Source organism: Phyllostomus hastatus, unplaced genomic scaffold, assembly GCF_019186645.2.
Source record: "Phyllostomus hastatus isolate PE091 unplaced genomic scaffold, TTU_PhHast_1.1 phas_contig_196, whole genome shotgun sequence".
Taxonomy (NCBI): domain Eukaryota; kingdom Metazoa; phylum Chordata; class Mammalia; order Chiroptera; family Phyllostomidae; genus Phyllostomus; species Phyllostomus hastatus.
Window position 1 is genome coordinate 14,001,622 of NW_025333709.1, and position 17,133 is coordinate 14,018,754.

General features: G+C 46.1%; 1 protein-coding gene across 2 annotated transcripts in view; it reads right to left on the reverse strand.

The window, feature by feature from the left end:
• The window catches only part of CCDC149 (coiled-coil domain containing 149), a 95,930-nt gene that overhangs the window by 3,722 nt on the left and 75,075 nt on the right, over positions 1-17,133 (reverse strand). Inside the window, exons 10-12 of one of the 2 annotated variants that reach the window (XM_045834496.1) lie at positions 14,745-14,821; positions 13,360-13,392; positions 8,685-8,801 (exon numbers count right to left, since the gene is read on the reverse strand). In XM_045834496.1, coding sequence (XP_045690452.1) covers positions 8,685-8,801; positions 13,360-13,392; positions 14,745-14,821 — 227 coding nt within the window. The remainder of the gene's footprint in view (positions 1-8,684; positions 8,802-13,359; positions 13,393-14,744; positions 14,822-17,133) is intronic. The other variant, XM_045834497.1, reaches the window with a different exon arrangement.

Sequence of the window (17,133 nt, forward strand, 5' to 3'; positions counted from 1 at the left end):
AAACCAGATAAAGGCTCTATGAAGAAAACATATTATACACTGATATCCCTGGTGAACATAGATGCAAAAATCCTCAATAAATTATTAGCAAACAGAATTCGGCAATATACTAAAAGGACCATACACCATAATCAAATGGGATTTATTCCTGAAATGCAAGGTTGGTTCAATACCTGTAAATCAACTAATGTGATATACCACACAGGCAAAATGAAAGATGACAATCATATAATCATGTCAACAGATACAGAAATAAAAAGCATTTGACAAAATTCAGCATCCATTTATGACAACAACTCTCAGCAAAGTGGGGATAGAGAAGAACATACCTCAACATAATAAAGGCCACATACGACAAATCCACAGCTAACATCATACTCAACAGGGAAAAGCTAAAAACATTTTTCTTAAGATCAGGAAAGTGGACAGGATGTCCACTTTCATCACTCTTCTTCAATAAAGTATGGGAAGTCCTAGCCATAGCAACAGATAAGAAGAATAAGAGGCACTCAAATTGCAAAGCAGGGGTGTCCAAACTGCAGCCCACAGGCCACATGCAGACCAGGGTGGCTGTGAATGCAGCCCAACACAAAATTGTAAATTTACCTAAAACAGTATGAGATTTTTTTTTTTGTAATTACATGTCACAATGTATTTAATGTGTGGTGCAAGAAAACTCTTCTTCTTCCAGTGTGGCCCACAGGTGCCAAAAGGTTGGACACCCTGTATGTACAGGAAGAAGTAAAACTGTCTTTATTTGCAAATGACATGATATTGTACATAGAGAACCCTAAAGTTTACACCAAAAAATGACTAGAACTGATAAATGAATTCATAAAGTAGCAGGATACAAAATAAATATTCAGAAATTGGTTGCATTTTTATACTCCAATAATAAACTGTCAGAAAGGGAAACTAAAAAAAAATCCATTTACAACTGAATAAAATTAAATTACCTAGGAATAAATTTAACCTAAAAAAGGTAAAAGACCTGTACTTGGGAAATTATAAGACTTTGAAGAAAGAAAATGAAGAAGGTTTCTATTCTTGAGCACAGTAAATGGAAGCATATACTGTGCTCAAGAATAGAAGGAATTAACATCTTTAAAATGTCCATACTACCCAAAGCAATCTACAGATTCAATGTAATGCGTATCAAAATACCAATGTCAGTTTTTATAGAACTACAACAACTAATCCAAAAATACATATAGAACCACAAAAGATTCTGAACAGCCACAGTGATCTTGAGAAAGGAGAAAGCTGAAGACGTCATCCTACTTGAAATTGAAACACACTACAAGGGTGCAGCAATCAAAGCACAGGGCAGTGGGGTGAAACAGACACATAGGTAAACGGAGCAGATTTGAGACCCCAGAAATAAATGCATGCCTCTATGGTCAATTAATATATGACAAAGGAGACAAAACAGACAATGGGGTGAAGACAGTCTATTCAATAAATGTTGTTAGAAAAATTGGACAGATACATGCAAAAAAAATGAAATGAGACCACCTTCTTACACCATACACAAGAATAAACTCAAAATGAATTAAAGACCTGAAACCATAAAACTCCTAAAAGAAAACACAGGCAGTAAACTCAATGACATTTCCCTTAGCAATATTTCTCTATCTCCCCAGGCAAGGAAAATAAAAGAGAAGATAAACAAATGGGAATACATCAAACTAAAAACTTTTGGCACAGCGAAGGAAACCATAAACAAAACAAAAAGACAGCCTACTGAATGGAAGAAGATATTTGCCCATAATACTTCTGATAAGGAGTTGATACCCAAAATTTATAAAGAACTCATAAAACTCAACACCAAAAAAAAAAACCCACTCCAATTAAAAAATGGGCAAAAGTCCTAAACAAATACTTTTCCAAAGACGACATATGGTTGGCCAACAGACATGTGAAAAGATGCTCAACGTCACAAATCATCAGCAAAATGCAAATTAAAACCACGATGAGATATCACCCTATAATGGTCGGAATGGCTATCATCAATAAATCAACAAACAAGTATTGGTGAAATGTTGCAAAAAAGGAATCCTCACACACTGTTGGTGGGGATGCAGATTGGTGCAGCCACTATGGAAAGCAATGTGAAGTTTCCTCAAAAAATTAAAAATGGAACTGCCTTATGACCCAGCAATTCCACTTCTGGGTATATATCCAATCCCACTTCTAGTTATAAAGAAACCCGAAACACTAATTCAAAAAGATATATGCACCTCTATGTCCATTGCAGCATTATTTATAACAGCCAAGACATGGAAGCAACCCAAATACCCATTAATGGACAACTGGATAAAAACATGGTACATATATACAATGGAATATTGCTTAGCCATTAAAAGGAATGGAATCTTACCATTTGTAACAGCATGAAAGATGGACCTAGGGGGTATTATGCTAAGTGAAATAAGTCAGACTGAGAAAGACAAATACCACATGCTTTATTTATATACAGAACCTAAAGAACAAAATAAATGAACAAAACAGAGATAGATTCATAGACAGAGAACAGACTGGTGGTTGCCAGAGGGGAGGGGCATTTGGGGGACTGGATCAGAAAGGTGAAGGGATTAGAAGTACAGGCTGGTAGTTACAAAATAATCATGGTGATAAGTAAAGTATTATTAAAGTACAGCATGGAGAATATAGTCAATCACCAGGAATATAATGACCAGGTATGGGGCCAGGTGGGTGCTGGAAACATGGAGGGATCACTTCACAAATTATACAAATGCATAACCACCAGGCAGTACACCTGAAACTAATATAAAATAATATTAAGTGTCCACGGTAACTGAAAAATAAAATTAAAAAAAAGAATAGACGTGTTTTGAGCATCCATTTAATTTAAAAGCTGGATGTGTTGTTGAGCATTTAGTTACTTAAAATAGTATTTAATGTTTTAAGAAACTTGCGATGGCTGAACACTGCTAAAGAAAAGTCTGCGAAACTTCAGAAGAAATGAAACACTCGAGAGAAGAGACTGACCGTAAGGCTGAACTGAAGCTACTGGAACGAGGAGGGGGCGGGGCCCAGCGAAAGGAGAGAAGATGGACACAGACAGAGCTGCTGGCTGCGCATACCACACCGCCGGCTGGAATCACTGGGGAAGCCGGCTAGAATCACTGGGGAAGCTGGCTACAGGTCTCCCTCTGCCCATGGCCACTGTGCCCACACCTCTCCCGTCCCTCCCATACACATTTGCTTTCACCTTCAAATGAAGCCATGTCCTTTCTCTTTAGCCTGTTTGATATCCATAGAAAAAGTCCCAGGGACAGAAGTTCAAACAAATGTGCACTGCACTGTCTAAAGTGTGTGCTTAGTCACGGGTAACTATGTATTACTCTCCAGAGAACTCACTGACCTCAGCAGGTATTGTACCTGAAATGAGACCATTACTTGTACTTACAATGAAAGCCATAGTGTATAAATGAGTGAATAAAGCAAGTTCCTTGATAGAAAAAAGTAACCATTCAGTTCTGTCCAGCCAGGATCATTATGTTAGCTCCTAATCGGTTCCTTTGCTCCTAGTCTCCTGCTCTCACCCAATCTGTCGGGAGAAGGACCTTCCCTAAAGCTTTGCTTCTCAAAGTGGGGTCCGCGGACCAGCCGTGGCTGCATCACCTGGGAGCTTGTTCAACATGCAGGCTCTGGGGCCCTACCCCAGACCTACTGGTTTGGAATCTGCATCTGTAACAAGATTGGGGGCAATCTGGGTGCACATTACAGTCTGAGAAGCCCTGCGAGCTTAAAACACAAATCCGACTGTGCCCTCCCCCAGCTATAAGGCCTTCGAGTCTGCCACTGCCACAGGAACAAAGCCCAAGCCCTCGCTCAGCCTGGCATTCAAGAACTTGAACGACCCAACAACATCCATGACCTTTCTACTTGACACCCCAGCTCTTCTCCTTATACCCCTAGACTCCAGCCACACCAAACCTCAACGGCATCCCAGCCCTGCCCTCTGTGACCATCATTCCTTTTTGTATCCAGATGCCCAACTTCAACAGTCAGCACCACCTCCACCTCCTCCATGAAGCCGACCTGATTAACTCTGGCCAGAAGTAGTCTCTCCAGCGTCCTAATCCCAAGGCTGTGTCTGGACCTCCAAGGGAACACAGTATTTCTTTTTATCCTTAAATGATTACCTATATAGAGTTAGCTTATAAAAACCAGCTGAAGTATAAGACCGTAGCAGATTAATTTTTTAACTCTGCCAATGTTCTATAGGAGGGGCTCAATCAATAGCTTATTAAATGTCTGAATCTATGGATATATGCATTAATTCATGAATAAATGAATATATTCATCTATTTAAATACTATGTATTAATAAATAAAACAATCCTTGAATTTATGGTACTCTTTCCAGGCTGTATTCAAGTTGCTACCCTAAAAGTTCTTACAAATGGCACTTTCAAAAAAAAGATGAGAAAGACATTTCTAACTCACACAAACATGTAGCTACTTCTGAGGTGCTAAGGGAAGCAGTCACAGAATTTTCACAGTAACAAGTGGAATTTTTATAGCGGTTGCACAGGGAGCATGGGCAACACTGAGTCAACATGACGAAGCTTCCAGACTGGAGCGAGAAGCTGTATTCAGGAGGAGTAAATGATGGTCTTTTCTGCAGCGAAATTTTTTACCCGCGTGAGATGAATAAACTCCGTCTGGAAATTACTCTTATGACGTTATTTCTTCCAGGACACTTAACAGTGTATTCGGGTGGCCCCGAACAATTAATTAACCTTACCAGTAACAACCTAATCCCTAAAGCATTTATGGTGTTTTTACTGTGGGTCAGGTTAATCTTCTCCACCTTCATTTACATTTGAGTGAGGGTGGTCTAATTAGACTGGGGACTTCTGGCCATTGGCAGTTTGCCTTGTGCCACTTCTTTTTTATTTTTTTTTTAAGATTTTATTTTTAGAGAGCAGAAGGGAGGGAGAAAGAGAGGGAAAGAAACACCAATGTGTGGTTGCCTCTCATGTGCCCCCTACCGGGGACCTGGCCCAATACCCAGGCATGTGCCCTGACTGGGAATCGAACCAGCGACCCTTTGGTTCACAGTCCTGCGCTCAATCCACTGAGCCACACCAGCCAGGGCAGGCCTTGCGTTATTTCTTTAGGTGGCAGTCTGCACATAATCAAATGTGAGAATCTTTCTAAAAATGGCAGGCCTCTGAGATTAGCAGGGAGAGCTTTGAAACTTTGATTTTGGGGTGTGGGGAGGGGAGCAAAACTGCAGTGGTCATTAGAGGTCAAAGCACAGCTGCAAAGGGAATGGGAGAAGCTGAAATTCTACTGTTTACTTCTGCCAGGGGTGACTTTCTGATGAAGGCCAGCTTTTCAGAGCCCCAGGGCCTTAAAGATATAGAGGCCTGGCTCCAGGACTAGCTCATGGGTCCATGGCAGGTTTACCAAAACACTCCTCCCCTTTGTTTACCCAACAGGTGTCTAAGAAATATACTGAAGTCATTACCAGGAGACCCAACAAAGTTACTGAAGATGCCGTGACTGTCGAACCAAAACTAGGGCCTCTGGTTCCCTGCAGTGAGCGCAAAATCTTCCTGTAATTCTGCGATTCTGGAACACTAACTCTTAAGCTGTGGAAGTTTCATCTTCCCTGCGAGAACAGACACACAGCATTGCCATTTTCATAAAAGCAAGATTTCTGAACTTGCCTGGAGTTGGAAAATATTATTATAAATAACAGTAATTATCCCGTGCTGTTTTGGCAAACAGAATTAGTATCATTAATAGTTATTAATAACAACACCCATATTAATAATGATGAGGCAATCAACTGATACAAATGCATTATGACATAAATAGTGGGGAGAGAAAAAATAGTTTCTCCCAAAGACAATGAAGAAACAGGAGCTCTTTGAAGGATAGATTGCTGGTTACCTAAAAATGTGCCCCCTCCCCTCCCACTGGCCCAAGGGGGACATCCGTCTTCTTTTGTTAACTGATCCCTGATGGGCTTTGTCCCCCCCAGTGTGAGCTGCTTCCCGTTGGAGTTAATCAGAGAGTGGTGAGGAGGCAGGCCAGCCCCAACGCCGATCGCAGCTACATAAATGCTTCCTTGTTCCTGCCTGTGCTGCCGAGGGCCGGGGCTGGAACAATGAGAGCTAATGATGGAATCCTGGAAGCTCTCATTTGAATCAGGCCATCACTTATGCCACTCCTGTGAAAATCAAGCCAGGCTCATGCTCCACGTCTGCGTAGCAGGCCCAGGCCCACCTGGGGGCTCAGCAAGCCCAGAGCAGACGGGGGCTTGGCTCTGCACGCAGACACTGGATGCTGGCGCGGGATGACCACTGGCCAAGACATGTTCCAGAATGCACAGCGGGCCATGCTGTGTTACAGACCAGCCTCGCAAATAGCCACATGCTGCTGGCTGGGAAGACCCGGCCTTGTCTTCTGGCCAGTGTGTGACCCGTCCAAGTCCCGGGGGGCGCTCCAGGAAGTCTCCCTGCATGTGCCGGGGGAACCTCTCTGTTGAAACCCAGACCTGTCCTCACTTCTATTCTTACCGTTCCAGCACTACGATGAGTGATCAGCACAGGCTCCAAAATACAGCTGTGCTGAGGTGTGAGCGAGCTTGTCCAGCTCGGCTCAGATTAGCAGACCCACCCATCTGACCCAAAGGCCTGTGATAAATAGCCCTTTTGGCCTCGTTGTTGCTCTAAGTTCTAACTCTTGCAGTGGTCTGTTATACAAAAATAGCTAACTGATTGAGCTGATTAGCACAGTTTTGTGTTTTGATCAAGCACAGTTTTCATGCCAGAGGACCGTAAGGTTAGAAAGGCAGGCTAGACAAGGCCGCAGAGCCGTGAGTTCAAGCAGCCACGGCAGAGTCTGGAGCGGGTACAAAGAGGTGGGTACAGCTCCAGGGGCTTCACATTAAAGCAGCAGGGTGAAGATGGGAATGAGGTCAGGAGAGGACAAGAGCCCTGCCGAGGAGCTAGAGCGGGGCCCGTGCTGAGTCAGCGGTGGTAGGAGCAGAGGTACAAGGAGCTCTAAGGAAAGGGCTGGGCTGGAAACCACAAGCGGAAGGGGAGGGGAAGGAAAGTTGGCCGTGCTCGTGATGACTCGAAGGTGTGGAGCCTGGGTAGCTGGGAGCGTGGCGACGAGGGGACAAGGCAGGAAGAGTTGCTGGTGTCATTCTTGAGAAGTCCATAGGGTACCTGGGTAGGAAAGTTTGAACTGGGGGAAATGTGGGACTGCAACTCTGCAGATGGACCCAGTGGGGGAAAATATCGCGAGAATGTTTTCATGGAGGTGATGGTTGAAGGCATGACTCTGCAGCAAGAGAAGATGGAGAGAAAAATGTAGATGTTCAAGGAAAGGTCCTTGACACCCACATGCAGGGCGTATTAGTCATGTACTGCTGTGTAACATATGACCTCAAAACTTAGCAGCATTAAGACTCAGGAGCCTGGGTGCAGTGTATCTGAGTGGTTCTGGTTAATGGTCTCTCCTGAGCTGACGGCTTGGCTGGGGCTGGAGAACCTGCCTCCCAGATGGCTCCCTCACTCGGCCAATGGCTGGAGGCCTCAGCTCCACACCACACAAATGCACGTAGGGCTGCTTGAGTGTCCTCATAATATGGCAGCCAGCTTCCTCCAGAGTGAATGATCCGAAACAGAAAGAGCAAAGCACACGCCACATGTCTTTTATGACCTAGCCTTGGGAGTCACATACTGTCACTTCTGCTGTGTTGTGTAGTTACACAGATCACCCTGGACACAGTGCAGCAGAGGACTGACTACACAAGGACCTGAGTGGCAGGAGGAGGGGGTCATGTGGAGCCTTTTGGAAGCTGGCAACCACACCAGGGATGGAGGAAGAAGATGAGCCAAACTGAGAAAGATGCGAAGGGCAGTTTAGTTGGAGAGGCAAGACTGCCACCTGGGAAGAGATCTGGCTCTCACACCTGCTGGCTCACCTGCTCCCTAAATGGTCCCCTTCAGAACACTCGGCATCCAGAAAGTGTGCCTGGTAGAGCAGAGGACTTTTTCCCCATGCAACTGATCCCCAGGCCACTTACCATGTGCCAGGTGACGTGCCAGGAATTTTCTGAGGTTGGCACCGTCACTTATAGGTAAGAAAACAGAGGCTGACGCTACTAGCCCAAGTCCTCACAGCCAGTGTGACATGGGGCTGGAATACGAACCCAAGTTGTCCAAAAAAAGGCCTCACTCTAGCCCTGGCTGGCGTAGCTCAGTGGATTGAGCGTGGGCTGGGAACCAAAGTGTCACAGGTTCAATTCCCAGTCAGGGTACATGCCTGGGTTGCAGGCCATGACCTCCAGCAACTGCACATTGATGTTTCTCTCTCTCTCTCTCTCCCTCCCTCCCCTCTCTAAAAATAATTAAATAAAATCTTTTTTAAAAAGGCCTCACCCTTCACCTCTGAGCCACTGTTAATAGTCTCTGAACTCACTGTGCACAGCGTGCAGGGGCCTGTGTTCTTCCTCTGGAAGCTCCAGACACAACGAGCCCACGTAAGCACCAAGAAAGAAGTAACTGAGGAACACCAGGAGCAACCCAACAGTGCCCCAAAGCTGTGAGAAGGGCAAGGACTGATGTGCACTGAGCCCTCCTCTGTGCCAGGCACAAGCCAAGCAAAGACGAGAAATCAAGGTGTGCTTACCATCCTTGGGGTTTGCTTGGTGCTCAGCGGGCTGCTCAACCAGCTTCAGCAACGGGGATCTGGACCTCTGCGTGGTGGGGAGGGTGGGGTCGCTGAACAGTATGGTGTCCTTGCCCCCTGTTGTGGAAAAGGGGAAAATGGACATGTTAGGGTCTCAATGGGGTTGCTGCTATAGTGCCTTCACCCCCACGCAATGGACTGGCTGGCAGACACGCACCTTCTTCAGTCACAGGTAACACTGTGGAAGGGCAATGGCCAGCAGGCCCTTTCTGTGACATGAGGACAGGTAATGGCTGTCTATGTGCCCTGAGAGTCTGCTTAGGATATGGCTGCCCACAAATGCACCACCAGTAAGGGGCAGCCTGTATGTCAGCCAAACACGGGGTGGCATTGATGAGGGTGACACAGTAACACTACAAATACCAGCAGGGTGCTTGGGTGCACAGGCTTTAGAGCCGCACTGCAATGTTTGTGTTCTGGACTCTGTCCCTTCCTAGCTGGGTGACTCTAGGCAAGTCACTTAACCTGTCTGAGCCACAGGGCCCTTGCCTGTTAAATGAGAACAAATAACAGCACGCACCTCACTGGGTGGTTTTGATGTTAGGCATTGAGTCAGCACTCAATAAATGGCTCCTACTGAAATCACTACTTTACAAGGCACCTTCCACAGCACTGTCACATACACTATATCCGATTTAATTTGATCTGGTCATTAAGAGTGAATAATAACTCTGTGGTAAGTCAGGTAGTATCAGGTCCCTCAAATGATCACAGCTAAACTTTCACTTAGAACGGAGAGTCCCAGAGCAGCCCAAACCTTTGATCTAATTGCATGAACTCCCTAAGCAGATAGAGAGCATACGAGGCAGAGAGAAGGAGAGAAGGAAAAGCGTTAGGACTCCACTTTGAAGGCCGTGGCGAGTGATGGAGGTGAGGAGCGGGGAAGCATGGCTTTGAAACCGGAGCTCTGCGAACACAGACTCGAAACACACAGACATGAAGGGCGGCTGCCGCAGCAGCCCAAAGGGCCCAGCAGGCAGGACTGGATCCCGGACTTCGCTCCACGAGGCCTCGGCATTCCCCTGGTGAACCCTCTTGGTGGGAACCGCTGTGGTGAACCCCAAACCCCAGGGGCCACGTCCCAGCCTGCCCTCCAGCCCTAGCTGTCCAGCTTGGCTCAAGACCCTTTCTGAAGCCAAGCCATTCAATGGGGCTCAAGGCAGAGGCTCTAAAGTTCTGTGACCTTAGTTTCAGGCTCCACAGCGCACAGAGCAGTATTCGTGGGAAGACGTTCACTCCTTCGGTGAACCTGGACTCTAGGTCTGAGTCCTCAGTTTGTTTATGGCACCATCCTCCCGTTTGGCCATATCTTATTAACTTGATTCCCGAGACTGCAGTAGAGAGTTTGCACGTGGTAGGTGCTCCATAATCATCTGATAAACGTGTGAATAAATGGCAGATGCATCCTCGGGAATCCTGATGTCTTGCGGGCCGCGGCCCCAGGCAGATGGCGTGTGTTATTAGCAGCCGTGGCACTCCGGTTTCTCGGCTCTCGGAGGGTCTTCCCAGAAGGACAGAAATCCAATAGGAGCCGACCCTCTCGTTCCCCACCAACACGGCTACTCCTCACACACGGCAAAACCCCAGAAATCTTCCTGTTCGTAGGCTGGGGAGGCTTCCCAAAGGGAACCATTGGGATATTGTTGAGAGATTCTTGGAGTGAAGTCAACACAATCGGGTCTCCCCTCGGAGCTGCAAAGGGACCACCTGGAAACACCTGGAGGGCTTAATGGTCACTCTGAACCCACAGCAGACGCCTCAGGATGGACTTCTCTCTGTTTCTCGCCACAGGCAACAGCTACTGCCCTCCAGGTGGGGAAAGAAAAGCATCTCTTGACCCACCTTTTTTCTAGCAGGTAGGCTGGCAGCTCTCTGGCTTTAAGGGGACTCAGTAAGAGACACACCCTGCCCCTCTGTGAACAACCAGCTTTCCAAGTCCCCCAGGCCCTGGTGGCCAAAGAATCAGAATTATGGGCAGAACTGGAAGCTGGCTGAGATCCCAAGCCTGTCCTGCCATGAGGAATTCTCCAGGGTGGACCGCCTGTGGCCCTCTCAACGCACAGGGCATCACCCAGCCCATAAAGCCCCCCAAACGGCACTGGAGCCAGCAACATCAAACCCCCCCAAGACCCCGGGAAGCAGGCACACAGGGGAGGGAGACAGCAGCCGCCACTCCTTCATGTCCGATCAAGGCAGGGAGTGGGGAGAAGAGACATACCTCCCCGAGTACCCGCCTGAGGAGAGCGTCTCCTCATCTTAAGGCAACATGCCAAGATGTGGTCATCCTTGCAAAATATTTACAGGGTTCAAAGGTCTCTCTTGGAAGGGCCCCAGCTGGATGGTTTCTAACTCAGTCCAGGTTCTACTTACACTGGCTGACCTGAGCTCTGATCCAATGGGCTGCTGCCGTGCCACAGTTTCGCTGTGGGTTGTCGGACTGGAGGATGAGGAGCGGGGCAAGGGTGACCCACAAAGTAGGGTCAAACCTCAACTAAGGTCGAAGGTCACCCCGGCCCTCCACCCACTCAGCCGGTGTCGGCTTCTGGAAGCCCCGCTGACTCTTTCTAACACAACACCCCTCACTCCTTCTCTGAAACGAACCAAGAACTTTCAAAATGCACATTTTCCTCCTCAGACTGGTGCTTCAGGCAGAGAGGAGAGAATGAAAACGAAAACCCTGAAGAGCCAGGCTCTGCTCTCACCCGACTTGGCCTGGCGTTTAGGGTTTCTCTTCAGAGCACGAGCACGTCCAGGACACCTCCTCCTCCTGGCGCTCCCCAAGCCCTGTCCTCCGTGCAGAGGCCGGCAAAGGGCTGGGAGAAGGAGGCTGGCCGGCAGGGGCTGGGGGTGGGGGGGGTCACCCCTACCCAAGGGGTGTGGTCCCTCGGGCCGGCCCACTGTCCGTCTGGTTTCCCCACAATAGCCCCATACCTTTTCTACCTCCCAGGGACTGGTTCAAAGCGTGGACTATGCTCTGCTGTCCAGACGATTTCCCCACAGGCTGTGACATTTGTCAAGCTTGTCTACTCCCCAGCAAGTTCGCCGGGTTGCCCCAAGTCTGCCAAACAGCATCAAGAGCTAGATGCTGTCGGCTGAGAGAGTGAGGAGGGGGGGAGGAGAGAGGCAAAGAGAGTCATAGCACGTCCAGCGCCCAGCAGTAAGTACTCCTGCGTAGCCATGAGGGGTGGGCTCCTTCGCCACTGTCCTTTCGTGTCTCAGAAGAGACTGTTCTGGCTTCTGACGTCCTCTTCTCCAATCCAGCTGGCTTTGTGAGCCATTCCCCAGAGGATCTGATCTACCCATCGCCTCTTCTCCAAGCTGCAGCTCACTGGCACAGGGGACCACCGAAAGGAAGATCTGAACACCTGGGTTCTCGTACCAGCCACTGTGGTCTCAGGTATCCCCTAACTTCCCGGGCTTCCTAAGGAAACTTCCTTACCTCAAACAAGGGAGCCAGACTGGATTGGGAAAGAGGAAAGTGTTTTCTCCCACAGGTCCACTCTGAGCAGGAGGCAGCTTTCTGGAAAGCCACCCAGTGGAAGACCGCTCTGGGGGCCACACGTGAGGCCATCGAAGAAGAGCCGTGTGACTGACGTGCAGTGTCCGCCGCTGTCATGGGGGTGCGTGTTATATGCCACGTGCTCGTCATCCTTGAACGTTTTGCTCTCAAGTGCCCTTCCAGGTCCGGCCTTGGCCGACACCTGCCACACGGGGGTCGTAATCACTCAGCCCTTAAGCACATAGTCTCTTCCGCTTTCCTCTCACTGCCTGGTGTATACTCATCTTGCTTCCCTAATGGGAAAGTGGGTGCCTAGAGCAGGCAAGGGGCATGTCTTAGAACACCTGGTGCAGAACTACATCCACTGAGGTGGTGCTCGAAAAGGGATCAAACACACTGATGGGCTGGTTGATTGGAGGAGACACTGATGCTTTCAAGATGCTGGTAGATAAGGGAGAGCTAGCAGTTCTCTGGAACCCTGGGGACCTAGTTTCCTCCAGTTGGCTGAAAACACTGTAATGTGCCTCCTATTTGGGGAAAGGGAGAGGAAGAGGAGGAGGAAGTGGAAGGAGGAAAAAGTGGGAAGAGGAGAAGAGGAGGAGGAAAAGAACATACTGCCTCTTGCTCTGCCATTCAGCTCTTTGATGGAGCCGTAAAACAATGAGCAGACAGAATGGAGCCGTAAAACAATGAGCAGACAGAAGGGACCAGTGTTGCACCGGAAGGGGCCTACTCCCTCACTCTCCCCAGGAGGCTTCGAGAGTGAGCATGAGACGATGCTTCATTGCAACATCTTCCATCCCTGTTCCAGGGCAGTGCTATCCCACCGAGCAATCGCCACTCTTTTTCCTGTCCTCCCACTTTGCATCTATGTGGAGGCTGGAGATTAGAACAGACAAGCCATGGCATAAAATCTACTCAGCTGGGTCCCTCAAAGCTAATTTTACCATTTAATATTTGTTTTGTACTAATTGAATTCTCGATTTCAATGAACTGTTCTAACCAGGGAAGGACAAGGATACATAGAGAATGCATCTCTGTTTATTTACATGCAGGGATGATATTAATGCACTACTGATATTAGCCACAAACACAGATATTTCAAATAGAACATACTCCCAAATCCTACTGAAACATTGTAGCTCAGGCCTTCAGGCAGCAAAAGGAAGGAAAGAAACAATTATTATTGCATAATAGCCATTCCAAACTAGACCCAACATCACCAAAGACAGAAAATTCTCAGCATTCATTGTTATTCAACTTCCAGCTTTTTACATAAGTTGTAGAAATAAAACATTGTGAAATTTCACTAAGTCATTTGGAGAGGAGGAAAAAAAATCAAAACTTCAGTACATGCACAGAAATAGCAATCTGACTGGACAAATAAACGATAAATTTGCCTGACTGTGTTGAAATTCAATGCAATAAAAGAAAGGCTTTCAAAGCAGATAAGGTTTTAACCGCATCAAAAGGTTCTTGTGCAAAATGGATCATTCAAATCCCCAGGATGGCACTCGCCACTAATTAGTTCTGTTAGGTCTTTTGACCTCCACTTCAGAATCACGGCTAAAAATTCCAATTTATGAAACACACTTCCAGGCAACCTACGGCAGCGATGCAGATTTACATTAAGAGACGTGCTGTTGTCCATATCCCTGCTGCAATTTTCATTCACTGTACGTTATAGGGAAGTAACAGATACAAATCAAGGGTAGAGGAGGCCAGTTGGGAGACCAGTTGGCGCAGAAAGGGTAAGTAACTGAAGTATATGTACAATGTTGGTTCTAGGGGGAAAGGACACAGAGGGAAATGATAAGCCCACTTTTCTGGAGCTGTAAAGAAAAAAGGGGGCATGACTGACCTGCATCTCATGAAGGGGGCATTTTTCTTCAAGACAAGAGAGTAAATATAGCTAATTAAAGTGAAGCATCGGGGTTTTCTCTTGTGCACAACTGTGAGGAAGACTCCACACGGGAGATTTTGATTTTTAAGCCACATCACAAGCGGGACGGGGGGTAGAGAGCAGCAGGGGGAGGCTGTGAAGTGCCTTTTGTCGGAGCACTTGTTCTTCTGATTTTAAGTTTTAGGGCCGATGATCAAACTGAACAAATCTCTGTATATTCTTACCTTCATTGGTAGGGGTGAGGATTCAATTGATAAAAAAAATCTTTATAAGACACCTACGGGTTACGATAATGAAACAATTTCCTATATTCCCGAAGTTTTTTAAAAAAACACATATCTTAAAAAAACATACAGACACACACAATGACAATTTCAGAATTTACATTAGTAAAACTGCATAGTTACACAGACAAGAACCTGCATATTTATTTTAATTTTCTGATTTCCCTCCAGAATGAGAGTTGCTAAGTTTAAAACACTTCTCAGCAGTGGTCTTCAAATAAAAGGACATGGAAGAGGTAGAATCTTCTTTGCAAATTACAAGAGTGCTTCCTTTGAAAAAAAAAGGAAAACAAATTTTATGAAGTTCTGCTTACCTGGAAGACTCCACAAACCAGAAACTTCCAGAGTTCTTAATTTTTTCTCCAGTTCAGCCACCCGATTCCCTAGGATTCTGGAAAAGGGGAGCAAATTGCAGCAGACAGATTAATGAGCATCTCATCTGCTCCCAAGGCTGTGAGCGGGCTACTTGGGACACCCACTAGTGCACTAGGAGAAAATGTTTTAAGATTTAAGATATTTGCTAAAAATGGAATGCACACACACATACTCTCTCTATTGAAATACACATAAAAGTAAAGTGAATACTTTTAAAAAATACTAAAATGTTGCCATTGCAGTGACTCCTCTCCCAAAGGGCAGTTCCTCAGAGAAGCTAAACAATTATTCCACCACCATCCAGGCATCTTACAGCGTTTCTATGTGAGAATTGCTCATTGCTGAAGATGACTGAATTTTGAGTACCCTTAGTGGTAGCACACCTTGATTCTCTGAAGGCAGATCTGAGTTTTGGAAACAATCAAAGTGTAAAAAATAACATGGATAAAGATGCTTGGTGATGCTGCTTTGAGTCAATAAAATAATAGTAGCTGCCTAGTAGCTGCCATCTTAGACCTTGCCTATTTCAGACTGATATCCGATTCATCCTTCATATCTAGCATAATGACTAGTAAATGTTTAAAAATGCACTTGATTACATAAATGTTTTTCTCTTCTCATGACTTGTAATTATTAATGGAGAGAATTTAGAAAAAAAAACAGACATTTCTAAAGAACTCTTGGTAATTGCAGAATCACTAGAATAATGGTGTTGCTTTCCAAAGTGGCCATTATGACTGACTCATTGATATGTAAGTTCTGGAATGTGTATTGGAAAAGACTATACTGTTTACCAGCACATCAAACTTTGTATGAATGGAAAGACATACTCGTGGGCACATATTTCCCCTCCTTGACACAAAATTAAACATATTGGGAAATGATTTCACAGTCATTTAAAACTTTAGTCACTTTCCATTGACCTGAATATTTAAAAACGAAACAAAACTAGTCTTTACATGATTTGGGGGATTTTCTTGGCACTGCTGTGCTAAAACGATGCAGAAATATCCTTAATAGCAAAGTTTCAATTCTTTTCAACAGGAGAAATCAGAACACCAGAATTGTTCTTCTGGTTCTCTTTATATGCCAGAGATGGCTGCACACACCCACACATACACACGGAGACATGAATATGTATATATCTGCACACGCGTATATGGCTTTGAATTCATCCTTATTTTATCTGAATTGACTTAGGGCATTGAATTAATATTCCCTGTGAGTTCACAGAAAACTCTTCGACATTACTATATGTGGTTTTCCTCATCTAGGTACTTAGAGCATTTCTTTGCCTCTTTTCCTGAAGTCTTAAATTCTGCATAGTCTTTATCAATTACTTTCAATTTTCACTCCAATTGTTGGGTCTGTTCTGCTTTCATGGCTCTGACCCTTCAATAAACGCCATTCTTCGTAATCTCCCTTTCAATGTTTTGCTCAGACCTTCTGATCCAAGCTCCCTTTTCACCAGCTGATGGGTTTGAGATGCAATCGCAGCAGTGTTCAAGCTGACGCCTATTTCTTAACGAGATCAGATCCTCTGTGGGTGGCTGCCTCTCGGAAAGCAAAGATAAGGCTTAACTCTTCTGTGGATGGTGAAGGATACCGTCAGGGCGATGCGCGAAGGTGTGGCAAAGAGACATTTGGTTGCACTTTTTCTGATGTTCCCAGATCGCAGCCATGTCTCCCAGAAATGGAGGGAGGAGAATTTGCCGGTGTTCCCAGAAAGCTGCTTTCAGAGGCCCTGCCTAAGTTTGCCTGTGGTGACTGTTTGCCTCTTTGGCCTGGCACAGGCACCTGATGCAGGGCCGCAGACAGTCACATGGACCCAACAGAAGCTGGGGTAGTAGTAATAGTACCAATAACAATGGCAACTACACTACTGTTAACACCAGCAGCAAAACTGACCTTTCCTGGGTCTTGAATATGAATCAGGGTCCATGCTGAATCCTACCAGGCTGGCGTTATTTCATCAAACCTAACAAAAACCTTGCAGTGTGCATTGTCTTTTTATCCTTCTTTTACACACGGGAACGCCCAGGAACAGAGAGGTTAAGCAACTTGCCTGAGGACCCAGAGTTCATCTCTAAGCTCTGTCTTTTCCTAATGCCCAGTGCGCTCTCACCATCATCCTGTACTTCTCCTCCCATTATCAGATAGGGGCATGGAAATTAGTCAGCCTGACCAAAACCCCATGCAGGACTCAGCTGGTGATGAGTCTGGATTTGAACCTATCAATCCATGGTCATTGGTGCCAATTCAAACACCAACAGGAACCCCCAGTTTGGGGTGCAGTAAAGGAGGGAATTTTACTTAGTGCAATCATCT